The following is a 19,452-nucleotide window of genomic DNA, read 5'->3' on the forward strand; positions in this document are numbered from 1 at the left end:
TTCAAATGTCAGCTGAAGAAGTGGATGGGACATTATCTTAATCCTTGTGAGCGGTGACCACTCAAATCCACACCTTTCACCTAACAGCGTGAGAGCCTCTGCTTTCAAACCCTGGTTGTTTTTTCCAGAGATGCAGAGGGCCAGTGCTGCTTCACTGGGCTCCTCTGAAGGAATCTGGATAGGAGAGAATTTGCCTTAGCTATTACGCAGCAAATTGTGCACTAAACAACCATACTTGAAACAATTTGTTTTGTTATTCTCTTCAACCGACTTAAGTAAAGGCTTTTATTTGGCCTTTGCTCCTTGCTAACTTGTAGGCCACATTGTTCTGGCACAGGACACCCAGCATTTTTGCTATTCTGCTTAAACGTTGCCTTCTTCAGTGCATACAACATGAACTACATGTAAGAGGAAAATGTTTTTGCACAAATCCAATTTATTTTCAACACAGCACAAGATTTTCACCTTCATTTTTCTGGCTTACTACCTTATCATTACTGGGTTCACAGTAAATTTCTCTGTTCCCACCCACTATACTCAAAGTGCTATAGGAGTCAGAGACAGAAGGAGTCTATCTGATTTCGCCTTTCCAGGACTTCAAATGATGCCTTGCGTCTTGTACTTCACAAAGAAACTTTGCTAACAGGTGTCCTGTATCTAAAGCAGAAGCCTACAACACAGTCATGACTGTTTCCTGGGGCACATACTGTTCTGAACGATACTTTGTATTCCTGGAAATACTCAAAAGATTTTCAGTAAGGAACAGGAGTCCTCATTTGAGATGGCTTTTTCACAGGGATGCCAACAGTATTGCTTTTCTATTGCAAACTTCTTTTGCTACCCATTGTCTCAAATGCATTTATTTCAATCCTAGTCTGTTTACACAGAATATTGCTGTTCTGTATAATTTCCTCTTGCTTCTATTTCATTGTCTTCACAGATCATGAATTAATGGATCTATGCAAACTACAGACATCTCTTCTTGTGACTCTTCAAAGATAATTTAAATTTGTTGCATGTGTTCTCAGGTCTAAGGTTTTCAAACTTTTGAATTACTCCTCTGTCTTCAGTTCTGTGCAGAACTTTACACTGTGATACCACTTGTAAAAGTCATTAAGTCACTTCCATCCACTTTCAGATCATTATTTAAAAAGTTAAATATAACTGGACCTAACAGCAACTCCTGTACTCTGCCAAACATTCCATACGTAGCTTTTGTTTATTACTTTTTGTATATCATCCTGTAGCTACATTTCAATCCACATAATCGTCTTCTAAAACATTGACATTAATTTTTCAATTAATTATTCATGAGAGTTTCAAGGCTTTATTAAAATACAGATATATTACATCTGTTGTTTTCACTTCATCTACTGGGTTTAGTTAAACAAAAAGCAATCAAGTTTGTCCAGGCCAGATTTATTCTTCATAAAATTAAGCACATTCTTACTCATTGTGCGGCTACCCAATGGAAAGGGTGGAGGAAATGAGCAAATGCACAAAGGAAAGACTCCAGCCTTCCCCATCCTCTTAAATGAGACCTTCACTTTTACGTCCCTTTTATGCCCTTGAAACATCTCTCACTAGATAATCAGCAATTTCTTTTTTAATATGTGTTCCATTATTTTCTAGGGCTCAGTCTGGACTCAGGGAACGGCAACAGGAAAGTTCATTTGTCTTCTCCTCTTTCCTTCTCCTCACTCCTCTTTTATAAAATTCTGATTACTTTATTCTATTTTGGTGCACCCACACTTGTCCAGATCTACTCAATTAAAGCTCCCTAAGTGTCACTATTAGACTCCTGAGCCATATTCAGACCACACAGAGCACCACAATAGTTCTTGCTATTTTCTAAGCATTTCTCACACCTCCTAACACAGTTTCATAGCAACGATTAAGTTACTTTGGGCTCCTCCTTGTTTACAGACGGTCAGGCTTTCTCTCTGAGCTGCCACGGCGTTCTTGCAGAGATCGAGGCCTGGGAGCTCATCACATGTGTTTCCATGAAGAATATTCACAATGGTGCCCCGTGGAAAAGAAAACACAGGAGCAGAGCCAAACTCTGGCCGTACCTTTCCTCCCTCTCTTCCTTAACAAAGCAGACCTTAAAGAGAGGATGTACTATCTCAACCAATTTAAGGCTTTCAGTCAACTAACACATTAAGAAAGTCACAGTTCTCTCCAACAGTTATAGTTCTGTTGAAGCACCATCAATGTTTCTGAAGCTCTGATTCAGCCAGCATGCAATAATGCAGAGTCTATAGCTGTGACCAAGAGCAGCTCCACCTCTGAAATGTCATGCCAGAACTGTTCTTAAAAGCACTAGCTTTAGTCCTAACATGGCAAATCAAGTTTTCAATGTTAATTGTAGAGAATTGTGACTTTATTGGGCTACCTACATTGAGTTCATATGTATATGTTTATATACAGATGTATATAAAATAAAAATTCTGTTGTGGCAACTCATTGTCAATATCTCCCAGAACTTGTATCTGGAAGAAATCTCAGTGATTTCACATCTGACAATAAAGTCTCACAGACTTTCAATCCTGGGGAGCATTCTGCATCCACTACTGTCAATGGCAACGCTCCTGACTTCACTGGAGCCAGGATTTCATCATCCAGTCAGTCAGTCTAAACGCTTAAGTCTAAAGGCTCCTTTCTCTTTTCTAACTTGTCCCATGCCACCCCAGACCCCCTGATCTTATCAGCGAGAACTGTCTAAGTTAACTACAAATGAAAAAACCTAGGAAATAAAAACATGGGAATCTGTATTTTGTCTTTATAAAATACACCAAGAAATTATTTTGCCTCCTTATTTTTCCTCCTCAGTGTTTGCAGCCATATTATTACCAAAATGTATTTTGATCTAATTTTTCTCATATTTCTCAGTACCTGATTACACCAGTGAAAAGAATAGCTTTTACACTTTTTCGATGAAGTATCAAAAACTACTATGAAGCTTTACTGGTAATTTGGCACAAAACACTACTAATGTCATACATAATATGGCAGGTGATGAAAAAAAAAAAACACACTAAAAAAAAACCCAAAACCAAATAACAAAAATCCCAAACAACCAAACAGAGGGAAGCAATTCTCTGACACAGCAACTATTTAGCCTGGATGAAAACAGTATCCCTAGATTGTTTCAAATAGGAGGTACTATTAGGAAATAAATTAACTTCTATGGCGATGTCAGCCAACAATAAAAAATGACATCCCATAGTTTCAATTTTATATTTTGAGATGTAAAGATTGTTGTAAATAACCAAGCATGTACACCACGGATGTCAAACTCATTTTCACTGGAGGCCACATCAGCCTTGCAGTTGCCTTCAAAGGGCTGAATGTAATTTTAGGAGTAGTTAAATTTATACAGTACACTCTGTACACAGAGACCACTGTCATGCTTTAAGCATGCCATCTAAAATAATTTAAAATTATTGTCCTTGGGTGTCTAGAGAAGTATCATCTTTGCATGCGTATGACATTATCAAACTAGACTATCGTGCAACTTTTGCGAGAATGACTGTAATTCGCAAGTACATTAAATGGCCACGTATGTTCTGTTTACCTAAATTAATATACCCTTGATGTAGCGTATATCACTGCCTGCCCCTCTCTTAATGCTCTGATAATAGAGTTTTGTAACTTGTAAAAGGATTACTCCAATCCAATCAGCAGGTGCTGGGATCAGCGTGTGTCAGACAAACACTCACTAATCCCTTTTCTTACAGCTCCCAGCTGCCAAAGGTGCTCAATGAAATCCCAATGAAATGGCTGGATACAACCTGGTATGGACTGCTGCAGGTTTTCAGCTCTGGAGAAAATCTTGGAAAATACATGTGATGCTAAGCGTTGCTTGAATTGGGAATGATGGACGCAGGTATGCTTTTAAAAGGAAACATAGCTAAGAAATTACACATAAAAAAAAAAAAAGAGAGAGAGAATGCTCTATTATGAAATATTTACTCTATTTATTCCGGCTCCCTAAATATGGCAGAAGATGAAGAAATTAACTCTACAAATAATTCCTTCTTAAGGATTATCAGCTACTTAATGGTGTCTTCTAGGTCTTAAAATACAACCACCCCCATCTCCACCTCCTTATCCCCTTTCTTGAAATCTAAATTATGCCTATGAAATTTCACCCCTGCAATTACTTTGCTTTAAATAAACTTCGACAAAAAGGAGAAGATGACTACCATAAAAGGAATATAATTCGCTCCCTTACGATCTCTGTATTTCTATAGCTCCTTCTGCCCAACTGTCTGAAAGGACTCGCATCACTTCTGCAGGGGAGGTGAGTGTCGCTGGTATCACTGCCACTTCACAGACAGGAAATGAAAGGGCAGAAACATCAACATGATTTTCTCAGGGTCACAAAATATGCTCCTAAACCACTTATTTTTCAGGCAAATTCAGAACCCAGTCTTCTTGATCACTATTTTTTCCTTTTTCCGTGATCACGTCTATAGAAAGGGCTATAGGTTGTCCAGCTTTCATGAATTCACATCTGATAACACTTTTGTAATTAGAGCATACCAAATGTTCTGACTCCAATGGAATGAGAACAGGTTTTGGTTTGGGGGTTTTGTTTAGAAGCACAGGGTTTAAGTGGTTGATGAGTAAAGGTATTTAATTTACGCACACGGTAGATTCTGTTTATACAAAGACATGCCAAACTAAATAGTAAAGATCTGAAAGAAGAATCAGCCAAAATCAGTTTCCAGGCTTTCTGTGCCTCTTATGGTAGATTTCACAATAAAAATCTTAAATAATAAATAGCCTTTAAATAAGGGAAGAATGTTATTTCAATAAATGGAGGGCTAAACCTCTTAGCCTAATACTGCCATTTTACAGCATGGGATATGTTGTGACATTTACTGAAACCAAAAATAAATCCAAACAAAAAAAAAAACCCAAAACGCCCCATTAAAGACAACTCTGCAGGATAGGAACTGATGCCAAGGACAGTGTCAGTTGAGTTTCTCAACTGAGACATTTTGGGAAGTGCTTCTGGTAGCTTTGTTAAAAAATATAAGCACAAGATACATAGCTGAATAGAAAGTAGCAGAAAAATTGCAAAAAACACACAGATCAAGTCCTTTGACTCTTTGTGATATTAATAAATATTGACACTCGACTCCATTCTCACAGGAAAATGCATTTTCTTCTTACACATTAAATCTATTTTTGAGATGATCCCTTCTTCTCACTTCACTTTTTTACTAATGGTTTGAACGTCATACCACAGTCCAAGACATATTTGTGGTTCATTTATATGCCTGCTAATGATGCTCTATGCCTGAAATGAAAACTTTAAAAATATATTACTGCACACTAATTACCTAGTTGAAAACACAAAACCAAATTCCCTGCCTTCTTCCCCTCTGAGCCTCACTAACTCAATTAAACATCTAAATTTGGGTTCCCGGTTGGGTACCGTATTTGCAAATGCAGATTTTAATGAATTAAAGTCTGTGTTTCTTTTCAGAGCACTTGTACAGTCATCTTCATTTACTATATATAAAAAAAAATTACCAAGAGGTAAATATAGAATTCTGAAAACGTCATGTTTAAAAATAATCTTCTCTTCAAGCATGGTCAAGTTCTTCAGAGATAATGAGACTAGGAAAACCCAGGCAACCATGACCAAGTACATCAAAGTGATACTGCACATGATGTGATTTATAGATAGTCTGGCAAATTATGCCTCTGCTAGACAGTGGCCATCTTGAGGGGAGAAAGGAGAATATTATTTCTACAGACACAGAGCTCCCTGCTAGAGCAAATGGATAAGCAGTAATACTCTTACTACTCTTCTTAGATATGTGAATAAAAGTGAAAAGATGCTTCTCTAGGAGAAAATCATGACTTATAAAGGAAAACCTCTACTTTTCAGTGGTCTGGGGGGAAAAAAAGGTATCAAAATTGATAGTGAGAGTCAACACACAGAGCAAAACATGGTAAAAAAGAAGCACGTACTGGTTTATGTGTGTGAAAACTGACAATATGCAATAGGAAATCCAAGAAGTCTAGTAATCCACACTGTATCTACAGCCTCATGGCAGAACATGTGTAAGCACAAGTGAACTTACGGTCACCTGTGAGAAAAAGCAGGGAAAGCACAGACTGGATAATCAGCCTTTTCCTTGGAAAACTCCCATCACTGTCAGAGACAGGAAACTTCAAATTCCATGAACAACTTCAATAGTCAAATCCTAGCACTCAAAACCATGTTGGAACCACGTCCCAGACCTAGGATGAAGGGAACTAACCCAATTACTCCAACACTGTGGAGTCTCCTCCTCTGGAGATATTCAAAACCCACCTGGACACATTACTGTGTGATCTGCTCTGGTGAACCTGCTTTAGCAGGTGGGTTGCACTAAATGATCTCCAGAGGTCCCTTCCAACCCCAACTAGTCTTTGATTCTATGAAGACATGCCTGACTTCTGCCCTATTCCTTCCATGTCACACTCATGCCCATGTCGCACCAACGTGCAGCAGGAGACTGAGCGATGCTGGCCATGAGAAGGATGCAGCTGGCATCTACCCAGCTCCCAAATCTACAGAAGTGTCCCATTTTTTAGGTAACCTTTTATCTATGCTCCATGGGATTTTCAGCTGAGGTTGGACTAGCTCAGTGATTCTCAAACTCTCAAATGTTTTTCTCATGACGCATTCAAAAGGGATTGTGGAGTGATGGTAGAAAAGCTTTAGAAGTGTGTAAGATGAAGACGTACTCCTTACTCCTGGGACTCTTGGGTTTCTATGGAAGCCAGCAAGGGATAACACTTTAAAGAAGTTGGAGGAACACTGGTCTAATCCACAGATGAAAATATTTGAAGTGACAGAAGGCAAAATAAGAACAAGGGAAAAACAATGTGAAAGAGGACACAAAAAGAAGCCAAGAACAAACTGCAGAGGTCAACATAGAAGTGAAATGATGAAAGAAGAGACTGCATTGCAAAGAAAGAAAATCAGAAAAACAAAAACCGGAACACAGCAAGTGAATAAAATGTCATGGGAAGAAGTGAATTTTGGTCATAAGTGGTAACTATTAACATTTCTTTGTGTGCTGTTTCTTTTCCTTGGAACACTTCCCTTCACATGCTGAACCAAAAAGAAAGCATTGAGAGAGTGATATTAGTAGTAGTTTTGAGTTGACAGTACAAGTACTACTTACTGCTAAACAGGAGGAAAAAGCAAAATAATGAATCTGAAATTCCGTGCATGTGTGCATGAGCCTGTGCGCAACGGCTAAGGATCTAGCAGACTGGGAACATAGTGATGAAAACTGGTAACAATTCAGAAGAGACTCAAAAAATGAGTAGACAGCCTCTCTTTCCATCATAGAGGTAACTAACTATAGGCTGCAAACCGTCCACGGTTTGGTTCTCACAAGCTTTTCCAATGTGTATTTAATATCTTTCATCCAGCTCTCCAAATATGGAATAGTTTGCTCTTAGATAATGAGGCCAAAACTAAACTCGCAGAATCAAATCTGACAAACCCAGGTGCAGAACTCCTTTATACTTTCATGTCATACTTTTATGTCTTAAAAAAGACTAATGAGGGACAAAAAAGGGCAAAAATATTGCCCTTCAATACAATTCTTTTTCTGTTGAAGCCAGTATGATTAGTTGTGAGAGCACTGGGAAACCAGAGAATGGGGCTCTACTCCCGGCTCTGCTTCTGACCTTCAGGTTAGTCTTGGTCAAGACAGTTCCTTGCTTGTGCCTGAGCTTCGTGGGCTAAAAAGACAGGATAATGATATTGACCTTTAAAAAGAGCTTTGAACCTACTGATCAAAACTGCTATGTAAGAGTTGGGTTATTATTATTTTGGTTACTGAAGTGAGTTGAAAGGTTCCCAGTGACTTTAATCAAAAGTTCTTAGTTCAGGCACCAGAACCCTACCTGAAGGACGAAGTTTCTCAAAATTCAGTTGTGAGGATACAGAAATGGGAAGTCAAAGGCTGATATACACCCTCAAATACTGCAGAATTTGACTCCAGCAGAACTTGAAACGACACAAAAGTAATTTCTGGACTTCCAGAAGAAATAATGTATTAGGCACCATTAGAATATTCACTATATTAATAATAATTAGACACTGTTATAATGTTTTCAGTCAAACTGGTCTAATGCAAACAAAGACATTGATGGGTAAAAGGAGGCAATGAGGAAAGAAGAAAGCACTTTTTGCCGGCAGGTATCACACTTGTCCACCTAAGCAGCAGCTGGACATCCCCCCTGCTGCCAGCCAGCAGTGACCTGGGGATTTTATGTTCCTGCTTCTGCGTGGTTGCTGTGATTAAATAAACCAGCTCTTCTGGGTGCCTTCCTACTAAAGCACGGATAAATATCTGCATCAGAAATACTCCTACATTTAGAAAAGCACTTGTTTTAGATTCTGCATTAGCGCCATCCTTGACAAATTCCACCTCTTAAGTTCACCAGCCTACCCCACTGGCATGGTCACTGTCTCTCACCGTTGTGGTCTACATGGTTTGCTATGATTCTTATACATTAAGAAGAACCCTTGATGTATTTGACTTCACACATAATTATAATACATACAAAACATGCTTTTAGAATGAAACTACTTCTTCAGGTATAGTTACTGCATGCTATTGAACAACTGCTATGTTTAAGCTAAAAACTCTTTGATTCCATCTCACCAAATGATGCCAACACACAGTTTATGGCACTTTCTGCTGCAGTACCACTGTCTGCAAGACTGTTGCAAAGAAACACCTGTGGGACTACAGATAAAAGGTTAATTCTGTAACTTGTAATTTTCTGAGTGAATCCAAGGAAGTTCCACACAAAGGGTAAAGTTTGGATTAGTCTCATGGTAGAGCAGGTACATGGGGGTTTGTTGCATCAAAGGCATCTTTATACAAAGTCCAACTACTCACACAAATAATGTCTTACTCAGAGCATTTAAATGATCTCTATCTATTCCGCCAGTAAGATTTGTCACCAACAAAGACGTGACATCTCTTAGATTAGCTTCTTCCTATAATGGGACACAGGCAAATTAATAGTGTTCTTTAACATACATCTCATCCAGTACTTATGTGGCTGAGATCACGGCAAATTATTTTTTTTAAAATTATCCCTGCTTTGCTTTTCACCATTTATGTCACTATATATTTGCAATTTCCTCATGCTGAGGAGTGAAAACAGCCTTGTCAGCTTCATTGGTAGGCTCCACTCCTGTAAGAGATGACAATTGCAAATATTGCAAGGAAAAGTTTTTAAATTTAAAATGTCAAATACTTTTTCGCTAGCACTTAGAAGACATGAATATAATATCTTCACTCACAAACATTTATCTATAATTATATGAAGATACTGTTGCTGTACGTGGTATTTGTACACAAGTGTACATGTGGGTATAAAGCACCCACCACTGAATACTCATCTCAAGGCACATGATGCTAATAAAACTATATGAAAACTGTAAATATACCACCATTTAAGGGAGTGAGAAGGGCTAACTATATATGAAGTAACATGGTTACCAAACATAACTCTAGGCTATTTCTGTGTCATAAAAATATCATCAAGATCTAGGGCTTGATTCTGACAGGGCCCCCACCTGGGTATAATTTCAGTTCTCAGGTTTTTCTGCTGTAGCTTTTTTCTGTTGTTATCTCAGTAGACATCTTCACTTTGGTAAGATGGATATTGAACTACCATCCTGCTACACACTCCAGGAATATGAACACAGCAAGCAGCTCAGCATCGGCTCACACATGAACAGCCTTAGCTCCCATAAAATATTCATTCATTTAAAAAATATTTGCACCCTGCTGTCAAACTTAGACAAATTCATACTGAGCTTCAGAAAATAGCTGTTTTAATGGTAAATGATGTTCCAGAAACCTCTTTCAGGCTAAACACTCTCGTCAAAATTATTTTAATAAGAAAGATTAACAATTTCGACATTAGCTGCTAATCCCCTTTCATTTGAAACTGTGCTGATAAAATTCTTTGCTTGTCATTCAAATAGTAAGTAATAATTATAGATTTAGGGCCTCCATCTCTTGCTTCATTAATAGTAAATTGCATGGAAGTCTGAAGCATAAAGTCAGCTTTGATACATCTCAAAATGCAATTTCCATAGCTTTCCTTAGTTATGTACAATTAATTACAGAGTTAATAAGGGGAATATGTTAATGAAAGGGAAATTATTCACTCAGACCACCTGGTCTTATCAAATTTCTTTAATATGTTTGCCTCTTTCTGTGAATTTGGATGACAGCAAGAACACAAATCATGGTGCGCATTGCTATTCCGTTTGTATTTTTATTTGCAACCAGCTAAAGTCCAAAATACAAAAAGAATGTAAGAACTAGCAAGTACTAAATAACTGACTGTATTTGTTTTCTCAAGTTCAGTACCTTTTCAATTAAAAAAAAAATGCTTAAACAACTTTATAATTACCAGGCTCTCTTCAATGCTCAAGGTATAAATACAATGTATCCGGTGAGACATTGTCATTTTTAATGTATTTTCTTTAAAGAAAAGTGTTGCATGTGCACATATTTAATAAAAGAAGCACAGAAACATGCTTCAATTCCCTACACTCTGACAGCTACTAGAGCTTAGCTGCTATGTGCAGTAGGGTTATTGAATGTTCATGGGAATGTTCTAGATAGTACAAATAGCCCAGTCAGGAGGAGGCAGACCTTCACATAAGTCATGTTAAAAATAAAGCAGTTGTGATACATAGTCAACGAAATATCTTTTTAAAGACATGTCAAACCCAGAAACCATCTTCAAAAGGCATTAATGGATTTACTACTAACCAGGCTGAGGACAGAAACATTTTAGGACCTAGACACCAGTCCTCATAGTCATTTCAAAAAGAAAAGACCAGGGAATAACTTCCAGAGCAGTAATGGGCCATACTTGAAGGAGGTGATGCTGTGCATGGTTTGTCACTCTGCCCTTCTATTCTTAGCTCAATGCAATGGTACAGCAAGCAGCCAGAAACAAGAGGTAAATGATAATTTTCCCCAGCTATGACAGGGTTTTCTTGGTCAGCTGGGCAACCTAAACCAGCATTTGCACACAAGTTTAGGACAAGAGGATGAGGGAGACACATTGAGAACAAGCTACCAACTAGAAAAAATGACAAGATATCACTCTAGTCTGCAACAAATCCAGAGTAATATAAAAGAGAGAAAATCATAGTAAAAGTATGTATTTTATAAAGGCATGTTGGGGCAGGGTTGGAATATTCAAGGGTAACAGACTTTTACATCATCTGGTTTTGACCAAAGAGTAACTTAGTCCTCCTTTACGGAACAGCAAATACTATGCCATCCACAAGTGAGCTTGACAGATTATTTTAATGTTTATCTCCTTATTTAAAAATGTTTTCACAGCTGCGTCGTGGGTGCATATGCAAGATTTGATCATCACAAGAGCATTTTGCCTGTGTCCTACACATTAACTTTTCCAAATACCACCCAAATTCTGACACCTTACACCCAAAACACTGTCAAGTTAAGGCCTAATCCCAGAAACAGCTGCAGAAAGCAAAGTATACATTTTTTTATCTTGCCCTTAAGATGAGAATAAACAGACTGTGTTGAATCAATGGAGTGATTAAGCTGCCTTCATTGCCAACAGCATCTTAACCAGAGCACTTGCAGTAACTTCTGCTGGCATAGCCCATGTGAAGAGAATGAGGCCTCCAAAATACCACTGGAGTTCTGGGTATCTTAAACTGCAACTGGTATAACTAAAAAAACACTCTTTGTAAGTACCATGGAGCGAGTCCCAGTTTCATCCTGAACTGTTACGTGTTTTCACAAGCTCTGCAGGTGCAGCCCCATTTACGATGTCATTTTATCTTAGCGGTGCACCCCGTCTCGCAACCTGCGTGAGCCACTTCTTTACCCCACAGTGAGTCAAAACTCATCTTCTTCTCACATCTGAACTCTGCCGCCAGCTCAGAAATCCTCTATAACATGTATTATCACCTTGGGCCTCCTGTCTGAGAAGTCTTCCTGAACCACTCTCCTTCTAGTATCCTTCTCCTTCTAAATAGGCTTTTCCACCAGTTCGATCCAAAATACGCTTGACTGCTACATCTGCTTCAATGAGTTATCAACAGCTCAATGCATGATGTGAGCGTGCACAAGAGGACAAACACAGCAAAGAGCACTTCATTACTGAGGATATGTTTGGAGCCAAAAGACAAGTCCAGCAGCCTCCTGGACGAGTGTTTATCTCTGGTTTCTGCCACTAATGAGACGCTCAGAAGCAGCTGAGGAGCCACTAAAATCCCTTGTCTTCAATCTGAAGTATCAAAAAACAGATCTTTTTGGCTAAATGACCTCCTAGCATCTTTTGCTACTTGCTACAACTGGCATTCTTCTTGCCTTGATATTACCTGCATATTCTCTAGAAATGGAAAAAAGCTGAGAGAAACAGAAAAAAAAGTTCAGATAGCCAGCTCATTTTTTGCAGCCACGGCAATGATCATTTCTTTTTACTTTGTGCACATAGTTGCACAAGCTAGTTTTGTGTCATATATTTCTCCCAATGTAACGCTTCTAAAATTAGTACTCTAGAATATTAACATAAATGTGTGTTTTCATCTTTCTACTAAAAGCCTTAAGGAATAATATAAGATGGCCAAAAGTGTTCAACCCAAGCAGCTTAAACAAAGCTGGAATAAACACCTCACAGTCAAACGACAGACCAAGAAGCCACAGAAATTTGGTGAGTTATTTCTATGAATACATTTGGGGAAAACAACTGAATTTAGGGAAAAAAAATTTTGAAATTAATTTCATACCGTGTTCAAAATTTAATACCGTGTTCTTGATTTAATACTTATTCTGTAATTGTCATTATTTCCTAAGGCCCATTCAACAAGATTAATATAGAAAAAGAGAGGCAACTGAACATGAAACAAATAAAAATGGAAGAATCAAAGGGTAACCTGTTCACAAATATATTTTCTGAGTTTTATTGATGAAATCTTTGTAGTACATACATCCATTTATTAGATTTATGGCTCTATTAGTAGAGCTGTTTACATATGCAAGGAGTTTTTTTGCACTTTTCTTTGCAGTTTTTCCTTTGTTCCTATATCTCGAGTCCTGGCTTTAAAGAAACAGAGGCAAATGTTTCAGAATAACTTAAACATTTAAGGACGAAAAAACCCCTAAAATGAAGGGATAAATGCCGTTTCATCAGCAGATCTTTCAGGAGGCACCCAGCTCCACTTGTCCCTAAAAGCGTGACAACTCAGGGAGAGAGGGGTGAAGATTTTCCCACCCACAGTTTTTATGTCTTTTTGGGATACTGGCTATCTTGTCACTGAGTAATGCCATACACAACAGCTTTTTCTCTTGTGACTCCTCTCGCCTGACTGTGATGAAATGGCCTTTAGGGCCAAAGCCTTCTTGGGACTCAAATTTCATTAGACTCCTACAACTATTTATACTGGCACAGCTAAAAGATGAATTGGTATTTAGATCCACTTAGCACATGTGTTAGAAGTTTGTGCTTTTAGCTAAGCTTCGCCACTGACTTGTTTCCCTTCCCATGTGAGTGAGAATTTTTACTTCGTCTTCCCAGTTGTAAGCTTTTTAAAATCAGACTATTTGAATTCTTGAAATTCATTAAAGAGAAATTAATGGTGGTAGAAGGAAATGGTGGAAAAAGAATAAAATTTTAAAACCCACTAAATAATAGAACACACCATAACTGCGACAAAGACCTTGTTCACCGTCCCTGCACTCCTCACCTTTGTCCCTGCTGGCATTAATCACCTCTGTGGCGTGTGTCCCCCGGCAGTGCGCTGTACTCGCATACTGTGCATCACGCTCCTTTGCTCAGGAAATGTTTTGTGTATACATGGATTAAGCTCGAGGTGGAAAGTACGTCTGCATCTAGCACAGTGCTATCGGTCCTCACATGCTGCAGTTTCTCTCTTTATTTAGAGAAGTGTGTTTAGATGCCTTTTGCTCATGTATTTATTGTAGCTTTAAGAATAAAATCAAGGAGTTTCAGCAAAATGTGGTGGAGGATTCAACAAATATTTTTTTCTTGTTGGAATGTGTCTTCTATCACTCAGTTACACTCTTCCATATTCAATTAAAGGAAAATCTATAGAAGCTATCCCATAGAGTTCATTTCAAACAGATGTTCTTTTAAAAAAACGAGAGTAAGGGGAAATTACTTATAAACCATCAAGAAGTTTCTATGCAGAGATGACAGGATACCAATGTTATTAAAAAAACCCAGTTTCGACCTTGGAAACTATTCACTCCTTGTTACCCTTCTCAGTCCCACAGCAATCCTGCCATTGATTCAGCACCAAAACTAAAGCAGATGCAAAATTCAACATCTTGGGTTTGACTGGTTTCCCAGCAGCAGATCTCTGTCCCATGTCCTCCAGTTCAGGTTGTGTCACAACCTGTCCCAGAATTGCTTTTGACACAAAGTTCTCATTTGAGGCCATACTTTCCTTCTCTATGGGGCAAACACTTCTGGTTTTGCAGGCATATTGCCAAAGACAAGGGGACCAAGTGGACTTACAACTCCTAGATGTGAGGCCCTAGATTTCGGTCTCTAGATCATTTGCTCCCACTGCCTTGTTCAGCCCAGTTATCAAACTTTCTTCTCCTTCTGAAAAGTACAGTATGCACAAACTGTCAAGGACTATTATTATTTGCAATACATACAGCAGTTTCATACCCTCAGGAAGAAGACTCCTCAGATTTCCAGCTTAAACAAGTACTGAGGAGGACCTTTTCTAAATTCACACTTTCTGAAATTCTAATTTATGCTTGATGCTCCAAATTTTGCACGTCTGTCTTTACAAGGGAAAAACACCCCAAAACACAGAAAATCACTTCTGCTTCTGCAAATTCCCTCTCATATACAGTATTCAGATAACCTCAAAATGTTATCATCAAAAGCATACACTTCCTTCTTTGCAGTACTGTTTTCATTTAAAAAGTCATAAAAGATTATAATTATTTTAGCCAAACAAGCGTGGCAATATACGAAGCAGATGTGGGATCCCATCTACCTGACTTAGGTGCTGAACGTGTGCTTCAGCACAAACAAAAGAGGCCACGTCTAAGCTGCAGCAGTCAATGGGATGGTGCAGGCACAAGAGGGGGCCTCCCAAGAGAAATCCACTCTCTGCTTAATTCCCTGGAGACCTTCATAGCCACTCACTCGCTTTACCAACTAGAGGGGGAATTTATGCACTCGAGTCAACACCACCACTTCATTAAGTGCCTAAAATGTAGATATACGTTAGGAGCCCAAATTAGGGAGGCTGAATCTCTCCTGGACACCTTCAAGCCCACCCTTCATTTTCTTGCTGGACTGCAAAGTGAAGCATTGCACTTCATTAGGACTTCTCTTGGCACTTGAAATATAGATGTACACATGTGAATAAAGTGGATGGAAATCTCATTCTAAGTTCCTATTCTTTCCTTGCTGCAACCTTCTGAAATACAAGTGTGTTTTTTTTGGCAAAACCAACAGTGACCGAAATCAGGGCACTTCTGTGTTGTTGCTCATGCTGGAACCAGCCAGTCAGTGCCACAAACACAACTGCATAAAACATGCTCCTCTAATTACACTTTCCAGAGTGCTTGGATATTTCAGAATGACAGAACCAAAAAGTGCCATATGGGCCATCCTCCTGCTAGAAACGTGAGGAAGAAGAACAGGAAAAAAAGGCTCTGAATGTTGTTAGCACTGTCCTTCTGGGCCTCCCTGCTTCCTCCTGCCAACAGTATAAACCACCTCATGCTACTGTCAGCAGCACGGAGACTTTGCCTTCGCTGTATAGGAAAAGTGGCAGAAATGCAGGATTCTTCTCTTCAAAACAGTGGTTTCAATCTAACTGAGGAGACCGCCCCACAGCCACATGGGTGTGGAAGATTCCGAAGTTCTCTAGACCTCAAGTACTATAAACAATGGGCTAACCACAAGCAGCAAGTCCTCCAAGAAAATGGTACCTGTGACCAACCACAAACTCCAGGAAAAGCAAAGTTGAGGTGGCATAGACTCCACTTCAGGTACAACCGGCGAGCATTTTCCAGCAAATTAAACAGCTTTACAGAAAGGTTTCTGACTAACGCTACCTCTGAGCAAGATTACCTGGAGTCACTCAGCAGTGGCAGAAACAGTTCTTGTAAGCTATTTTCATTAAAGATTTATTCTGTTTATAAATAAAAATAAAATATTTCCTCTTGCCACTTTATACAGTAATCCATTGTTTTATTTTCTCTGGGGAGGTCCTGGCACCTACAAACATAAAGACTGAGAAGCCCAAGCTCAGCTAACTGCTACTTTGCTGCACACTGCGGAGCTGAAAAACACATTTACAGAGCTGTAAGTGCATTTACCCTGCAAAGCAGATGGTATTTGCCATTCCTACTAGGCCCCTTGCTAATATTTCTCGTTGCTTTTTTAGGCACTGAGATATTTTTTCACAAAAAAATATCTAAAAAATTTAGAAGATAAGAGCATTGTGGCAGCATGAAACGGGAAGAACTAGAGAACTTTCTTGTATTGAATGGTATAAAAGTTGTGAACTGGCCCCTCGCTCTCTTTGACTTGTAGCTGGGGGGCAAGGGGAGGAGAAGTGCCCCTCTGGCGAGCCTCTTCTATTGCTGAAGTCCAACAAGCCACAGCATCTCCAGAGGGAGAAAAATACAGGTAAATAAGGTATTACAGATACATGCATTTAATTTTGAGCAAAACATAAATTGGGTCAGCTCTCCGGTTTCAGTGTGACCCACAAAACACAAGCATTTCTGACCAAGTCCAATCTTTTGCTTCAGTTCTGTAGCTGAGCGATGCTGATCTTCCCATGTAAACCTTACCCAGCTTCACCTTTGGCAAATCCTGAATTTACGATTTAACTACTTCCCTTAAGTAAACATCCCCACTGCCAGCCTGATCTTCCTATTAGGCTTGCCCTGATATCCAAGCTAAATGCATCCTTTCGATTCTAATCCATATTTTCTTCCTAATTGTATCATTTGCGCCCATTAAGAACAATTTTTCCCCATCCTGTATTTCAAAGCATGTATGCAGACCCCCCTGCATCACTGATTTTTGTTTGTTCAGGTTAGACTAAACAAATTTGCTATTTTTATTCTCTCTGTGTGGTTTGTACTCTCAAGACACTGCAGCATTTCTTTTACCCTTCTTTGAACCCTCACCAGCTAAGATAGAACATATGCTGTTAGATAGCTAACATATGTATGAGTTCATTCAGGGTTAAACAGGATTGACTGAATTATGGACACTGAACACTGCAACAGTGATCTTGACCAATGTGACCAATTTTTAAAGTTTGTTCATCACCATATGAAGACAATTCTTTCTTGCAATTTTGCAGAATTTCCCAGAGCCAGAGTAAGTGGTTCCCATGCACAACTTTCTCTCCTTGAAGCTTGACTTAGTGATTTTTTATTTTTCTCAATAATGTAATTGAAAAAAAAAAAATTGCTCAGTTTAAAGTAGTTGAAACTGTTTGCAAATACTAAATATGTATTTCCAACTATATAAGAAATTTTGCTCTTACTTCCATACAAATCTATTGCCTTAGAAACTCGCATCAGGATTTCGTACTTATTTTAAAGTTAGGCAATTAACTATTTCCATTAACTATGAAAGGATATCAAGTGAATTTTAATTCTGGTTGGGCAAAAGTGGGACAGTAAAAACTATGACAAAAGATTTTATCTCATGAGAGCAACCCTTCCAAACTGCATTTGTATACCAGATTTTAACATAATGCTTAATTAACTCCTTTTTTGGGGGGGGAATAAGCAGAGGCAGAAGAAATATTTACTCAGGATGTCATAGTCAGATGAACCATCTGGTTTACAAACCTGCCCTGCTTTTGCTCAGTTTTATAGCTGACCTGATCAAGGCTAAAGGAGGTCAGTAATTTGGCTGAGGTCAAATTAGCTTGTTGGGTTTTGCCTGCCTTCACTCCATTCTCCATCAGGTGAGGTGGCTTATAAGAACTTGAAAAATATCTTGGAAAACAGCACTTTCAAATATTATTTCAGAAAAAAGAAAAAGAGAGAAAGAAGTTGAAAAATTATGACCCCAAAGTATGGCATAGTGAAGAGAAGTTTTCTTCTGAGAAAGCTCACTGAGGAGTGGGGTTGATATAAATCAACAGGGAAGTCGCCAAAAGCACAGCAAGGCTACCAACTGGAAAGGGTGTTTACTTTAGATCAACCACACTAATAAATAGCAGAAATCAAACATGGAAAAATAACACCTGACTCATCACCTTCACCATCACCTAACTTCTTCTCAGCTAATTTCAATGCACTCTACAAAGACAGCAAATATCTAAAGAAGGAAGAAAATAAGGCACAAAAAGTGGGGGAATACTCCAAAGTCCTCCCAGCAGGACACTAAGAGAGAGACACAGAAACCAGCTGCAGGCAGTACCAACCCCTAGACTCTGTCTGTCTTGAGCTGCTAAAGCCATTTCATATATAGATCTTCATGTGTCCACCTTCTACACCGATACTGGTCACAAGTTGTGTTTGGAAGTAACCTGAGTTTTCCAATGCAGACTTCATTAATATAATATATTTGGGTCATTTCAGAGATAAAAGAGATCCAGTTTGGAAGAAATCCAGCCAAGGACAACAAAATTCAGATCCCTTTTCTAAGGGTAATGGAAAAGAAATTGCTCTATATCACTAATATTCTCTTGCCTTCTCAGTTCAGATACCTCTGCACACTAAAGATAGAAGAGAAAAAACAGCAAGCTGACCAGAAATTTAACAGTTTTCTTCAGTTGTCCAAACTGAGGTAAACATAAGTCCTGTGTTGTCCTTTTGTTCTATTATCTTTTTTAAAGCAAGCATGCAAACAATTTGTATGTCCAAGATAAAAGAATGATCCCCAGACAGAGAAAAAAACCCCAACAAAACACTATAATGAAAAATACATAGAAATTAAAATCCCTTTAGTTTTAATTATACAAAAGTAAGATAACCAATGAAGCTCAGGAATATTTATTTTACCTGTGAAAAGGCAGCTTCCCATTCTTTAAAAGTTATCTCTTCCGAAAATCTGAGTGGGTACCTTAAATTCTGACGACATTTCTCGTGCCGTGAAGACAAAAAGGCCTTACCAAGATCATGTGTCCGGTGGAGATGTCCATGTTGGACTGGACCGGCTCCTCGCACCAGGATGACGTGCTGCTCCGCGCCGAGGGGCTGGGAATGGGCCCATCGCTAAATTGCGAAGATACACTATTTATTCGAGAAGCGTGCAGGGGCTCCGGGCGATCAGAAGTTTTCACTGCCATGCGCTGGCGGCATAGCTCCTAGAGGGAGAAAGAGGAAGAAACAACCTACGGTTAAGAGTAATTACAGGATACAGTCTACTAAAGACATA

At 38.8% G+C, this 19,452-nt stretch overlaps 1 protein-coding gene across 3 annotated transcripts in view; it reads right to left on the reverse strand.

The window, feature by feature from the left end:
- Positions 1 to 19,452, reverse strand: part of PTPRN2 (protein tyrosine phosphatase receptor type N2) — a 647,850-nt gene that overhangs the window by 65,956 nt on the left and 562,442 nt on the right. For all 3 annotated transcript variants that reach the window (XM_065050472.1, XM_065050473.1, XM_065050471.1), the window contains one exon: positions 19,187 to 19,381. In XM_065050472.1, the coding sequence (XP_064906544.1) occupies positions 19,187 to 19,381 (195 nt within the window). The remainder of the gene's footprint in view (positions 1 to 19,186; positions 19,382 to 19,452) is intronic.

Source organism: Columba livia, chromosome 2 (assembly GCF_036013475.1).
Source record: "Columba livia isolate bColLiv1 breed racing homer chromosome 2, bColLiv1.pat.W.v2, whole genome shotgun sequence".
Classification (NCBI taxonomy): domain Eukaryota; kingdom Metazoa; phylum Chordata; class Aves; order Columbiformes; family Columbidae; genus Columba; species Columba livia.